At 39.9% G+C, this 15,975-nt stretch overlaps 3 protein-coding genes across 3 annotated transcripts; 1 reads left to right on the top strand and 2 right to left on the bottom strand.

The window, feature by feature from the left end:
• Positions 1–830: 830 nt before the first annotated feature.
• colB (colossin B) lies at positions 831–12,204 on the top strand (the record flags this gene model as incomplete). Its single annotated transcript, XM_020574113.1, has 2 exons — positions 831–1,058; positions 1,135–12,204. The coding sequence occupies 2 exons, from the start codon at positions 831–833 to the stop codon at positions 12,202–12,204; spliced, it is 11,298 nt and encodes a 3,765-aa protein (XP_020436185.1).
• A 101-nt stretch (positions 12,205–12,305) lies between these two features.
• PPL_03140 (uncharacterized protein) lies at positions 12,306–13,595 on the bottom strand (the record flags this gene model as incomplete). Its single annotated transcript, XM_020574112.1, has 2 exons — positions 12,306–12,466; positions 12,512–13,595. The coding sequence occupies 2 exons, from the start codon at positions 13,593–13,595 to the stop codon at positions 12,306–12,308; spliced, it is 1,245 nt and encodes a 414-aa protein (XP_020436184.1).
• Positions 13,596–13,799: 204 nt separating this feature from the next.
• eif3d (eukaryotic translation initiation factor 3 subunit D) lies at positions 13,800–15,901 on the bottom strand (the record flags this gene model as incomplete). The annotated part of the gene is made up of 4 exons (XM_020574111.1): positions 13,800–14,447; positions 14,537–14,939; positions 15,042–15,453; positions 15,739–15,901. The coding sequence occupies 4 exons, from the start codon at positions 15,899–15,901 to the stop codon at positions 13,800–13,802; spliced, it is 1,626 nt and encodes a 541-aa protein (XP_020436183.1).
• Between the last annotated feature and the right edge of the window lie 74 nt (positions 15,902–15,975).

The following is a 15,975-nucleotide window of genomic DNA, read 5'->3' as shown; positions in this document are numbered from 1 at the left end:
TTACTACGAAGTTTGATTATACCAAATCATCATCATTTTTTTTGTTTGTGAACCTTACTATCTGTGGATACCAAAATATGTTTACCTCCTAATTGTTTTTAATTATTTTCTGTTTGGGTTTGTTTTGGTTTGGTTTGGTTTGATTTAGTTTGCTATTGTTAGTATAGTAAAAAGTTCATAGTTAAGATTATATTGTCCACACAAAATTACATGTTGAAAATGTTTGTTTGGTTATCATATGATCATAACACTTCAGAGTGAGTGATCCTCTATTGGTTGAAATTCAAGTACTATTCAATGGTTCCACTGACAACAACAACTAATTAAATTAATTAAAATTCATTTTTAATTAAAATATATTTTTTTGTTTTGTTACCAACCAACAATAAGAATATTAATCAAACAACCAAAATCAAATAACAACAACAACTATAGTTTCATCAACAAATAAAATATTTAGATAACATATTATACAAATCTAAGCTAACATAAATAATTTATAATATTTTTTTGTTGATTATTATTCTTTATTCCGATTTTTCTAATATTTCCAATTTTTTTGTAAATTCAAGAAAATCCAATCAAAAAAGTAATATCATTTGAATATATTAATCTAATAATATAATTAACATTTCCTTTTTCTTTTTCTTTTTTTTTTCTAATTTTAATATTTCCTAGGTTTTACTGGTTGAACTAAATTAATTTGATCGAATATTAAATTATACGATCAACCAGACCAACCAACCAACATCAACCACAACACCCTCTCACTTCCTAATAGGATTGATTCTTATTTTTTTTTTTTTGTAAAGAAAATAAACTAAAAAAAAATGGCAATCCAAAATAGGTTTTGGAAATTATATTGGATAGGCATCACTATTTTAGTGATGCTAGCACATCATTTAGTAGTATCACACGAAAACATTCAGCTTTCAAACCAACTCTTTAAATCTGATAATGGTAGTCCTCTATTTTCAAATTCGAAATCAATTATATTTAGTGGAAAAAGTTTCCAAAGTATTTCAATGATGCAAGAGCAATCTTTTGATAGATCAGAGGTAAATTATAAAAATATAATATAATATATTTTATTAAAATACAAAATTTTTAACTTACGATTTTTATTATTATTAGTTTAATGGTATTTCTTTCAAAACAACTCCTGATAGAGAAGAATCAAGAAATCCATCCATAAGTATAAGTTTTTTAAAATCAGATCTTTCACTTGGCCCATCGATGGAATTGGTTTCCAAGAGTGAGCCAGAGTTTGCCGCCACCGGTAACAGAGAGCTTCCCTTGAGATGGGTTACTGCCTTTGTTCCATTCCCAAATGACGGTCAGCAATACCACGGTATCCGTATTGCCAGCAGACGTGCCGACACCGAAGGAAATGTCCTTTTCGACCAGTTCGAGTTGGTTCGCTCTGACAATGACATCTCAGTGAAGAACGATTATCCACTTCAGACTCGCGGTATTCACAAGAATCAAGTTCCATCGAGCGCACTCCTCTACTGTGATGTATCATACACCTGTGTTGCACCGATTGCCGATCCAGAGCTCGGTGGAACTTTCGGAGGTCACGCCTGTTACATTGGTGAGCAACTCCAATCACTCGACAACCAACGTATGTGGAATTTCGTTAATAACGCCGCCAATCTCCGTGTTCTCGCTAACGGAAATCTCTTGTTGACTGGTAATCTCTTCCCATTGGAGGATGGTGCCAACAGTTGCCACACATGGGCTGTCAACATTGAGTTTGCTGCCACTCTTCCAGGTGAAGAGATCCGTAAGGAGTTGGACAGCCACGCTTACTATCCAAAGGGTCCAATCGATGTCAGATCATGGAGATTCTACACTCCATTGCCATCAAACTCCTACTGGATAGGTACCGGTTGCAACCAAGGCAGAAAGATATCGTTCGTCGGTGGAATGGATGAAATGCCAATGCAAATCGGTATTGGTGCCAACGGAAAGAATGGAAATCTTGGATTTGCTGTTTGGCTTTCATTCATTGAAAATGGTCAAGTCTATCGCATTCCACTTGATATCAATATGGATTGTCATCAAAACGGTGGTCAAACATCGGCCACTTCCGCTACCTCTGCAACTTCCGCTACCTCCGCTTCCTCTTCTTCAGGATCACCAACTACTGGTACTGGTCATTGCAAAAACGATGCTCAATGTGGTTGGGGATACTGGTGTGACCAATCCAGCTGGCAATGCAAACCATGGTCATCATCCAGTCAATCAACAGGCCAAACTTCAACCTCTGGCAGTCCAACCACTGGAGCCGGTGGATGCAGACAAGATAGCGACTGTGGATGGGGTAAATGGTGTGAACAATCCAGTGGACAATGCAAGCCATGGTCATCCACTAGCCAATCTACAGGTCAAACCGCAACCTCTGGTAATCCAACCACTGGTGGTGTGTGTCAAAACGATGCTCAATGTGGATGGGGTAAATGGTGTGATGAATCCGTTGGTCAATGCAAGCCATGGTCATCATCTAGTCAATCAACCGGTCAAACCGCAACCTCTGGTAACCCAACCACTGGCGGTGCATGTCAAAACGATGCTCAATGTGGATGGGGATACTGGTGCGATGAAACTGTTAGACAATGTAGACCATGGTCAACTTCAAACAACCCAACTTCAAACAACCCAACTTCATATAACCCAACTTCAAACAACCCAACAACTGTAGCACCATCAACATTATCAACTGGATGTCAATGTGGTGAAAACATGTTCTGTCCACCAAATTACTATTGTGCATTGATTGGTGATGTTCCATCTTGTGTTCCATTCGGAACTTCTGGTGGACCAACCACTGGTCCATCCCCAACCACCGGTCAACAATGTGGAAACCACCAATGTCCACATGGATATAGTTGCGTCAAACTCAATGGTGTCGATACTTGTGTACCAGGTGGTCCAACCTCTGGTACCCCAACAAGTGTTCCAACCACTGGTCAACAATGTGGAAACTATCAATGTCCATCTGGATTCTCATGTGCCAATTTGAATGGAGTGTTAACATGTGTACCAGGCGGTCCAACCTCTGGTAATCCAACTTCTGGTTTCCCAACATCAGGCACCCCAACACCATGTGGTCAATACATGTGTCCAGGCGGATTTAGTTGTGCAAACCTCAACGGAGTGTTAACTTGTGTACCAGGTGGTCCAACCTCTGGAACTCCAACAAGTGTTCCAACCACTGGTCAACAATGTGGAAACTATCAATGTCCAATTGGATACTCATGTGCCAATTTGAATGGAGTATTAACCTGTGTACCAGGCGGTCCAACATCCAGTGTTCCAACATCTGGTTTCCCAACATCAGGTACCCCAACACCATGTGGTAGATACATGTGTCCAGCTGGATTCACTTGTTCCAACATCAATGGAGTGCTAACTTGTGTACCGATTGGTCCAACCTCTGGTTTCCCAACATCAGGTACCCCAACACCATGCGGTAGATCCATGTGTCAAGTAGGATTCACCTGTGTCAATATCAATGGAGTTCCAACATGTGTACCAATTGGTCCAACCTCTGGCAACCCAACTGTATATCCAACTTCCGGTAATCCACCAACCAGATGCGGTCAATACTATTGTCCAATTGGCCATCAATGTCTTAAACTCAATGGAGTTGACACATGTATTCCAACAAATCCAAATACTATCACAACTGCCTATCCATTAACAACTTCCGGATTGCAAACTACTCATTCTTCACTCGGTCCAAATTCAATTACCACTCAAAACTCTTTGATTGGACAAAACTCCTTGAGTACAGGTCAACATACTATAACTGGTCCATACACAGTCACTGGTCCACATTCTATCACTGGTTACTACACTAATACCAATCCACCAACCGGTCCACATTCCATCACTGGTTACCAGACTCTATCCACCATGTTCCAAACGATCACTGGTCCACATTCCATCACTGGTTTCACCACTGCACCACCATGTACCGATTATACAACAGTAGCTAGATTCTGTGTCATGTTTTGGAATGACACTATCAGCCCGGAGGGTGCTTACCAACCGGAATTAGGAGAAAACGTTGGTCCATCCAATGTTGTCATTAGCATTTTCAACCAAGATGGTTCAAACGTTATCGATGTCAATGGAAATCAAGTTGCACAAAAACTCACCAACTCCCAAGGACCAGTTTGCTTTGAGAATCTAAAGACCGGTGACTACTACCTCATCTACAGTAATCTTCTCACTGGATACTCCTACACCAAGACCGTCGGTATGGCTCCAACATCAGAGAGTTTCGCTTATTCCAATGGAACATCACCAATCATCCATTTGACAGGACCAAAAGGAAAGGCCAGTATTCAATACACTAGTGATTGTAAGATATTGGTTGATGCCGGTGTCCTCCGTGTTGGTGTCATCCTTGGATCCGATCCAACCGTTCCAACCACATCGTTCGGTCATGTTGTCTACGTTGACAATGACAAAAATGGAAAATTCGATCCAACTATTGACACTCCAGTTCAAGATTCCATCGTCACATTGTTTAACGACGATTGTAAAACACCTGCTACCGATGCATTTGGTAAACTAGTTGCGCCAGTCGTAACCAACCAGAAAGGAGAATACTTCTTTGATAATCTTGCGACAGCAAGCTATTGTGTTGGTGTTACAAACACACCAACCAATTTGACACATGGACCAAGCACTGGTGGACCATCAATCGATCCATCTAAAAATACTACCGGTCCATTCCAAGTCGGTCCAGAATTTCCAGGTTTCGTTGAGAACAACGGTATCCACCCAGTCAATAGCACCACGATCAATCCAGATATCAACTTCCCATTGATTCCAAAGCAAACTCCACCAGACACTTTCTCACTCGGTTATTTCATATTCGAAGACAAGAACAACGATGGTTTGCCAAACGAAAATGACCCTCCAGTTCCAGGTGTAACTGTTTCGCTCACTCAAAAAGATTGTGAAACTCCCGCCACCCACGCGAATGGAACCCCAATTCCACCGACTATTACAGACGCCAATGGTTTCTATTCTTTCAACGGATTCCCAGCAGGAGAATACTGTGTCAGACTCTCAACTATCCCACCACAACTATCACATGGAAATTCCACTGGAATTGCCACAATCCAACCTAGTACTGATTATACCTATCCATTCATTGTTGGTCCAGGACAGAATGGGTTCGTTCCAAACAATGCAATTATCTCTACTCTTAACGGAACCTATTCCAATCCAAATTTCAACTTCCCTCTCGTTAGCACTAGTAAGTTAACTTATGCCATTGGTGATACTGTCTGGTACGATCAAAATCAAAACGGTATTCAAGATCGCGGTGAAGTCGGTATTCCAAATGTTCCAATTTCTCTATTCGATTCCAATGGTAATCCAGCTGTCGACTCTCAAGGTAATAGATTCCCACCAGTCATCACTGATGCCAATGGTCATTATATCTTTGATTTGATTCCATCGGGTGACTATTCCATTCATTTCGGTTACCCAGATGGATTCAATGTCACCATTGACTTGAAGTTGGTCAACAAATTCACACCAGTCTATGAAATCAATGATTCCGATCCTGGAATGATTCCAGTCGATAAGAATAAATTCCCAACAATCAAAGCCGATATGATTAATCCAGATTATGATCTACCATTGTACCGTCCATCGTATGCACTCGGTAGATTGGCATGGATCGATGCCAACCAAGATGGTTTTGCACAGCCAGATGAACCAAGAATTCCAGGTGCCAGTGCTATTCTCTGGTCGTCAGACGGTAACGCTATCAGAGATATCTTTGGTCGTATTGTCCAATCACAAATAACCGATCTCAACGGTCTTTACTTCTATGATCTCTTGCCACCAGGCGGTTACATCATATCTATCACCTTGGCACAAGGTATTGTACTCAATCGTACTGTCCAAACACTTGGATTCCAACCAGAAGCATCACTAGCCAACCAAATCACTGGAACAACTCCTGAAATGAGATTCCCAGCTCTCGCCAGTCCTACACCATCCAATCTCGGTAGAACTCTTATCTCTCAACAAGGTTTCTTTGATGCCAATGCAGGTTTTATCACTACCGACTCCTATTCAGTTGGTGATTTCATTTGGTATGACCAGAACAACAATGGTTTGATTGATGCAGGAGAACCAGGTGTAGCTGGTGTTGTCGCTAAAATCTATGGTGTCAACAGAACATCTCCGATTGACATAAACGGACAACCAGTCAAAGACCAAGTTACCGATTCCAATGGATACTATCTATTCACAGGTCTATACCCTGGGCTCTACAGAATTGAATTCAGCAATCTGCCAGATGGCTACTCATGGACTAAACCATTTGCAGCCGCCGGACAACTCAATGAAGTCGACTCTCGTGTCATTCCGACATCCAACTCTACCAACTTCTTTGCACTGGCAACAATCAATCCTGAAGTCAGACTTGTCTCACCATTGGATAAATCACCAGATAAATACATCAATCCCTTCCAAGATGCTGGTATCATTCAAGGTAAAGTTCAAAGTGAGATCTATGCAGTCGGTCGTTATGTATGGTTCGACCCAGATGAATCTGCAACTCGTGAACCCAATGAACTTGGAGCACCAGGTGTCGTCGCCAGACTACTCAATTTCAATGGATTTCCAGCACTCGATGTCAATGGTAACTCCGTACCTAACGCAGTCACTGACCAAAATGGTTACTATGTATTTGATAACCTTCCACCAGGTCGTTACATCGTTACCTTCCAAAACCTTCCACTAGGTTATGTATTTGAAGACAAAACCAGACCAGATCCAACAACTCGTACCACTCCAATCTTTTCACTCGATGAAAACACCCCAACCTACGACGGTCAAGATCCACCAGGTCTTGTCGCAACCCGTATCGATCGTGAACAAAACGGTGGTCTCAGACAAGCCACTCCTCTTGGTTTCGGTGACTTTGTATTCTATACGAACGATCAAGGTCAACAAATTGGTGTACCCAATGTAACTGTTATGCTTACTAACCTCAACGGAAGTCCAGTCATCGATATTTCTGGTCGTCCACTTCAACCAACCACAACAAATGCACGTGGTTTCTACAACTTTGAGAATCTCCAAAGAGGTGACTACTTGGTGCGTTGGATCAACATTCCACCTGGATTCACCTACAAGGATCCAGAGAACGGTGAGAGACGTTTCAGACTAGCAAGAGACACTCCAACCATTCGTCCAACTACCCCAAATGATAATGCTCCTCTCTCAATCTTCTTTGACCCAACAATCGATCAAGAGTTAGAACCACCAAGATCCTATGCCATCGGTGACTACACTTGGTACGATGCCAACTCCAACGGTATCCAAGACCCAGGCGAACAACCAGCATCAGGTGTCACAGTTAAATTGGTTAACCCACAATTCCAACCAGTTTTGAGTTCATTTGGTCAGATTGTAAAGGATGTCATAACAGACAATAACGGTCACTACTATTTCGATCAAATCCCTCCAGGACAATACTATGTCCAATTTGGAAACATCACTGGATTCCGTTTCACCATTCCATTCAATGGTCAAGCCGGTCTCAATTCAGTAGCAACCATCAACGGTCTAACAACTCTTATCAGTCTTAATCCAAATACTCCAAACCTTATCCAACCAAATGTACCAGGAATGCAAGCTGTACTCTATCTTCCAACGATAGATGCCGGTTATGTAGCCAACACAGTACCAACTTCCTCGTTTGCTGTTGGTCACCTCGTATGGTTCGATCGTAACGACGATGGTGTCTACAACGGAAATGGTGGTGGCGATCTACCAGTACCAAATGTCAGAGTTGAACTCTCCTACCCAGGTGGAGGAACTGCTCCAGATGTCAATGGTAACCCAATCAACGCTGTCTACACCGATGCCAACGGTCTCTACTACATTGACAACATTCCACCTGGAACCTACCAAATTTCATTCTCTAACATTCCAATGAATCTTATGATTGGTAACAAGACTGCTGCTGACTCTTCCTCTGGTGTCACCCAGCCATTCACACTTTCATCAACAGCTCCACAAATTCGTGCATCTGTTCCAGCCGACGGTGTCAAAGCTCCATTCATCGACGACACTGAAAACGCTGCTCTCATCCCATTGGTACAAATGGCAGTAGGTAACTACATCTGGTACGATATCAACTCCAACGGTCTCCAAGACCCAGGAGAACCACCAGTATCCGGTGCCACGGTTGTCCTCCTCGACGCTAGTAGCAACTTCTACGACCAAACCATAAGCAACCTCACTGGTTACTATTACATCGATGCAGTTCGTCCTGGTGTCTATGATATCATGATTTCCTCACCAATTACTGTACTTCGTGAGACACTGTTCGAAGCAGGTAACGGATCCAACGATAATAAAGTAAGAAATGGATTGATTAGCAATATTCTTTTAGCTCCATATGCTGGTCGTGCACGTGCCATTAATGCAGGTCTCGGTGATCCACCCACCCTCAATGCAACAATGATTGACGATACTGAAGATGCAGGTTATCTCACTCCACCATTGTACGCTGTCGGTGACTACGTATGGTACGACACCAACAGAAACGGTATGCAAGATCAAGGAGAACTTCCAGTACCAGGTGTAACCGTCGAACTCCATTTCCTCACAACCGTACTCGGTCAACCAAATAACAATATGCTAGGACAACCAGCTGTTGCTGTCACTGATCAAAACGGTAATTACTGGATCGACAACATCTTACCAGGTTCCTACATTGTCGTATTCAAAAACATTCCAGCCAACTATAGTTTCGGTCCACTCGGAGGAAATAATGTTGCCAATCAACAAGGTTACTCCAACTCTTTCAATCTCACCAATACCAATCCAGCAATCTCCATCGTCAATCAAAATATCGACAAGGGTGTTGTCAATGCCACCTATATCCTCAGAACCATCGATGCCGGTCTTGTCAATCCACCACTCAACACCACAATCAATGCTGTATCTGGTTTCGTCTACTATGATAACAATAAGAACGGTGCTAAAGACGCTGGTGAACAACCTGTTGCCAACGTCAATGTGATGCTGACTGATGCCAATAACAATACTGTTGTCGGATCAAACGGTATTGTAATTCAACCGGCTATTACCGATGGCAGTGGTTACTATTCATTCGATGATCTACCATATGGTACTTACACACTCAACTTTAATGGTGTACCAGCTGGATACGTCTACTTCCAACCATCACCTGTCACCCCAACTCAATCAGTCATCAACAACGTTAATATCGGTGAGAATGCCCAACTCGCCAACGTTGATCCTTCCATTGACCATGGTATTACCAATGCTCAAAAGATTCTCCGAGATCAAAATCGTGGTGTCGTTCCAACTAATAGATTCGCAGTTGGTGATCAAGTTGTCTATAACAATCATGGTGTCACCGCTATCACCTATCAAGGAGAGGGTATCACTGTCACTCTTACCGAAGACGGTCTCCCCGCATTCGATGTACTTGGTAACCCAGTTCAACCGAAAACAACCAATGCTACTGGCTATTACTACTTTGATAATCTACCAGCTGGTGACAACTATGTCGTTACTTTCAGTAACCTCGGAAGTCAATTCATCTATGAAACCTACCGTACTGCCTCTCTTGCCAACATGAGATTGAGAACCTTCTCAATTCCATTCTCACTTGACACCACAAACAGTCCAGCTGTCAACACAGCTGCCTATCCTGGAATCAATGCTAACTTCATGAGAACCGATATCGATGCCATAGTATCACCATTGGTACTAGCCATTGGTGACTTCACCTTCTTGGACGCACCAGGTGGTTTGATGGGTGTTCAGATTCCATATGTACCCAAGAGTGGCATTGAAGTAAGATTATTTGATGGCACAATGCAACCCGCTAAAGATATGACAGGTGCACCAGTTCAAAGCACCGTCACAGATACAAATGGAAGATATATTTTCACTGGTTTGTTACCAGGAAGCTACATTGTCAACTTTTCATTACCAAGTGGATTCACTTTCACTACACAAAATGTTGGAACCGATAGAACCATTGATTCCAATGTCAATCCTGCCACTGGTAACACTGATGTCATTACCCTCGATATCAACGATCCACTAATGACCGTCAATCCAAATTTATTAACTCGTGATCGATATCTCGCTGTGGATAATACCATTGATGCCGGTTACGTGGAGAACGCACCAACCGGTTTCATCTCTGGTATTTCATTCCACGATTACAATGCAGACGGTCTCCTCAATGGTCTCGATACTGTCTTCCCGAACATCACAGTTGCTTTGTACGATGGCGACACTGTACTTCGTACAGTACAAACTGACGATCAAGGTGCCTACTTCTTTGGAAATCTCACTGAAGGCAAACAATACCAAGTCATTTTCTACAACTACCCAAGTCCGTATCAACCAACCATTCTTGAAGCAAAGTCTGAAGGTTCACTCCTACAATTCCCAACTGCCTCTAGAACCGATGTCAACGCCGGTTTTATCATTCCATTCGAATACTGTCAAGACGATGTCAAGATCGGTATTACCTGTTTCGTTAAGGATCCACCCGTTTCACCCGGTAAATTGGCAAGCGAACCAGTCTTTATTACATTCCCATACAATGCCAAGACCAACACTTCCGGTGACTTTAACGCCAACGTTGACCAGGTTGTTATGTATCCAACCATCAATACTGTCAGTGGTGTAGCCTTTGATCGTGCAACTGGTGCATGGTTCTTGGCAACCTTTTACAAGATTGGAACCAAAACGAGAGATAGTGGTGCTATCTACAGAGTAGATCCAGCCACCGGAGCAACTACTCCATATATCAATGTCAACCAAGTGGTAGCATCAAGTTACAATCTTGTTGGTTATCCAATGGAACCAAACAGCGAGTATCGTCTCATGTTTGGTGATATCGATATTGCTGGTGATTATCTCTACGCCACAGTATTGAATCAGAGAACCGTCTTACAGATTCCATTGAGACAGACACCCACCAATGCCAATGTTAAAATTTTGACACCACCCAATCCATGTGATGTCCAAGGCGATTGGGCTATTCAAGGTCTTGGTTACGACGGTAGAAACATGCACGTCGGTGGTGTTTGTACCGGTCAAGATTCAGGTGTCTTGGACGATCTCTGGATGTACATCTACAAGATTGAAGACGACGGATCATTCACATCCACTTTGGAGGCATCGTTGGTATACCCAAGAGGTGCTGTCCAATGTAGATTGTTCAACGGTAGACCAACTGCAAGCTGTAGATCGGCACTCTGGAAGACATGGAGCAGATACTCTGCCAACGTCATTCAATACACACCAAATCCAATCGTCTCTGACATTGTATTCATTGGATACCAAGGTAACATGGTAATCGGTCTCAAGGACAGAAATGCAGAGTTCTCAACTATTCCAGGTGGTGACCAATTGTACGCCTGTAAGAATGACCAAGGTAAATACATTCTCGAGAAACAAGGTAACTGTGGTGGTATGAACGGTGCTCACACCGGTCCAAGTGGTATTCAATCCACAGCTGAAGGTCCAGGTTTCGGTGAGTTCTTTGACGACAACTTTGCCAACTCTGCCTGGGCACATGATGAAACCGGTTGGGGTCATATGGCACATCTTGCAGGTACCAACGAAGTTGTTGGTAATGCATACGATCTCTATGATGTCAACGAAGGTGTCGTTCACCATTACAGTACAACAAACGGTACCAAGAACTCATCGTTCCGTATCATTAAGAACATTCCACAAATGAATCAATTCGGTAAATTGAATGCCCTCGGTGATATGGATCTCAACTGTCTTAATCCACCATCATACATCGGTAACTACGTATGGAACGATGCCGACAAGAACGGACTTCAAAGCAACAATGAAGTCGGTGTACCCGATATCCCAATTACTCTACTAAAGGATGGACAACAAATAGCTACAACAACAACCAACAGCCTTGGTTACTACTCATTCAAGGTCGATCCAAACACCACCTATACCATCAGGTTTGGCCCAATACCAGCTGGATGGGTATTCACTGCACCCAACGCTAAGTCCGTACAACCACAAAACCCGTATAACATGAACAGTAAGCCAGACGCCAACGGTAATTACGTATACACTACTGGTCCAATTGGTTCTGTAGAACTGATGGCTGACGCCGGTATTTATCAACCATAAAATAATATTAATACTTTAAAATAAAATATATAATACATAATAATTATTATCAAAAATCAAATCAATCGATTTATATTGTTAAAAAAAATTAATTTATTTAACTAATTGTCGATTTTTGTGATACCTTCGTTTTCGCTACCACTATCTTCTTCCTCCTCTGTAATGAGCCCATCTCTAACTTTTATTGTATTTGCCAGATGTCTAAAACATTGAAGAATTATACTTTTTTCAGCAGAAATCTCTCTTGAAAATAACTGGATATCTTGGATTAATAATAATTTCTAGATTCACAGAAATCAAAACAAACTTCTTACCTTTGAATACAATGTATTTGAAAAATTAGACTTTGGCTTGGATGTTTGATTTTGTTGTTTTTGTTGATTCTTTAATTTTGTATTTTTGTCATTATTATTATTAACTTTGGTAATTTTGGAAACTTCTTTCTCAACATCAATGTTGGTCGTTGATTTAAAGTGTTGAAGTGATGAAGGCTCTTCTTCAATTTCTTCTATCTTCTCAACCATCTCGGTAAGAGGATCCTCTTGTTTATTAGTCTCTTCATTGTTTACAATAATAGTTTGAGATGTGATATTATTATTTTCAATATCAGTTTGATCAGACATTATCTTTTCTTCTATTTCAATTGTCAAACTGCTATCTGTTTCTTCTCCATCCTCTTTGGGTGCTACAGATTCCACTTGTTTATCTTTTATACTATTGTTATTTTTCTTATTAAAACGATTATTATTTCTATTATTTCTATTGTTTTTATTCTTTTTATTATTTTCATTTGTTATTTCTGTTGTAGTTGTAGTTATTTCACCTCTCTTTCTTGATTCTTGAATATCTTTTTGTTTGGATTCTATATTCTGTCTTGATGGGTATCTTTTTCTTCTTTCTTCCAAGTACCTTTCAATATCTTCTGGTGATTCTTGTATCTTTATTGTCTTTAATCTTTGATTAAATAACTTTATTCTCTTCATCTCATCCATATCACCATCGTCATCAGCTGCAGCACCTATATTATCATCCTCTTCTTCATCTGTTTTTTTCCTTTTATTATTTTGTGGTTGATTTCTAACATTAAACTTTTTATTATTATTATTATTAGGATGAATATTATTATTACTATTGTTATTCTTGTTATTTCTATTATTACTATTTGGTTGCTTAATGTTATTGTTATTAATATAATTATTGCTGCTAACTGTTCGACTATTTGATTGCTTTAATGTAGTATTTATATTATTATTTGTACTGATAATCGGTAGTATTTGTTGTACATTATTGTTTTGGTTTGTCAGTGGATTTAGATTTTGTTGTTGTTGTTGTTGTTGTTGTTGTTGATTTTGTTTCTGTGAATATATAGCTACTAATTTAGATAAATCCATTATGTATTTACAAATAATAATATATTAAATAATTCAATGAAAAAATGATTCGTTCGTTTGATTTTTTTTTTTTAAGAGATATATAATTTATTTATTTTTTTTATTCAGATTTGTTTTTTTTTTTATCGAGTGAAGTTTGTTATTTTTTTTTTTTTGTTGTTTTTTATCTTTTCTTTTTTGAATAAAAATATAATTTTATATATTTTATCTGGTGGATTGAGCCCAACCCTTGTTTTGGGTTTCCTCTTCTTCCTCTTGAACTTCTTCTTCCTCTGGATCAAAGGCATTTTCGGGGACGGCGTAAATGTTGACGACGGCACGATTTGGATCACGATGCAACAAATATTTTCCGTTTGGTAACTTCATGCAGCTCTGTACGATACGCTTGAAAATACCCCAGGTGTTACGCATATCGACACGATTCTGAGAGTTCAAACTGGAAACAGAGTAGTTTTGTGAGGCGAGAACGACGTGGTTGGTTGGGTCACCTTGGTAGTAACGTGAAACGTAACCCAAGTTCATTGTTTCGACACCGGCGAGTGTTGATTGAATCGACCACTTGGCAAACTTGGTGGAGTTGTTCTTCATTTCGTTGGCCAACACTGAAGCACGTTGATTATCGATGTTCTTTCTAAAGTCTGTTGATTGATCTCTCTTGTCAAATTCGTTGGTAGCCTTAATCGAGACAAACTTGGTTGTTTGATCTTTATCTACGTAGCAACCATCGACCTCTGTTCTAGCCAAAACGGTAATGTCATCTCCAAGATTCCACTTCATATATCTATAACCGACTGGTACACAGTTTTCATATTCCTCTTCATCCAATTGAGTTTCAAACTTGTGTGGTTCATCCTATATATATAATTATTTATTAATTATTAAAAGTTAATAAGTTAATTTCACTTTAAAAGTTATTACTATTATTATTATTGATACATTACATTTGTAAGAACTTGTTGCCAATAGTTAATGTTTACTTCAGCAGCTTCATTTGAGAGTGCAGATGCAGAGTTGACTGGATCTTTGTCGTCGTAATGTGAGTTTGATGTTTCGTTTACAGTGAGTGTGTTAGTAGTACCTGGACGATGCTCAAAGAAGATCTTTCCACCGATACGGATGACAACGATATCCCAAGAGTATACAGAACGATTGGCTGTCATCAATGTCGACATAATCTCGTCGGTAGCATATACATTAGCAAATTTAAAGTTGGTTCTGATGACCTTGTCGTCAGAGGTAGAGATCAATGGAATCTCCTTATCAGTTCTCTGTAGCTTTCTTTCATCTCTAGCATTGACTCTCTCAATGTCTTTATTATAATATCTAACTGCACCACATGTTGCACTAAGATTGTTTTGTTGTTAAATAGGTTAGTCACCAACTACTGTTTGATATGTGTGATATTCATTGATTTGTGTATGTGAGTGTGTTGTGATGACTACTTACATTAATTCAGATTGTGGAATAACTTCAATAACATATTGTTTTAATACAGTAAGATCGATCTCCTCCTTGAGTTCCCAGTCGGCACCGATCTCAATGGATGATTCACGATTCTTTTGACGACGATCGTTCCAGTGGTAACGATTGTTGTAACGATTTCCACCTTGTTTACGACCACCGTGTGATCCACGACCGGAGTGACGATCCAAAATGACACGACCACCTTGACGTTGACCGTAGAATCCACGTTGTTGTTGTTGTTGTTGACCACCACCCAATTGACGACGACCCTGTTTATATTGTCCTTTGTTGGCAGATGGTCTTGAATAATCTACCAATTGGAAGCTATCCTCATCCTCATCCAACTTGAATGTGAATGGATTAGAAGCATTAGCACCATAAATATTTTGTCTTTCTATAATATATATTATTTTTGTTTGTAAAATTTAAAAAGTTAAGTAAAAATTTGTTAAATTTTATAATAATAGCAGCAGCATGAATGATTGATGAACAAAACAAATAATCAATTGATCGATCGATCAAAACTAAACAGATTGTAATCGGCAGCAATTAATTGTTATTATGTTGTTTAGCTGACCTATCCCTGTCTGTCTTTCTGCTATGTCGTTCTTTGATAGATCGATTGGTTTGTTTTGTATGTTCATTAAATATATGATGATTGATTAATTTGATGACATACGATATTGCTTCATGTTGGAGTTGAAATCGGAACACTTTCCAATCTTCTCACTCTTTGAGAATGGGGCATATGGAATATCATCGAATTTCTCGATGTTACCAGTTGGACCCCAACCCTCAGTATTTGATTTAATAGTTCCTAAATCTAGTGAAAACGATGCCATCTTTTTTATTACTGCTATTAAAATTAATCAATTAAAATTAAAATAAATAAACAGTTAAATAATATAAAGTTTTA

Source organism: Heterostelium album, assembly GCF_000004825.1.
Source record: "Heterostelium album PN500 unplaced genomic scaffold PPL_scaffold3, whole genome shotgun sequence".
NCBI lineage: Eukaryota > Evosea > Eumycetozoa > Acytosteliales > Acytosteliaceae > Heterostelium > Heterostelium album.
This window is presented reverse-complemented; position numbering and strand designations above follow the sequence as displayed.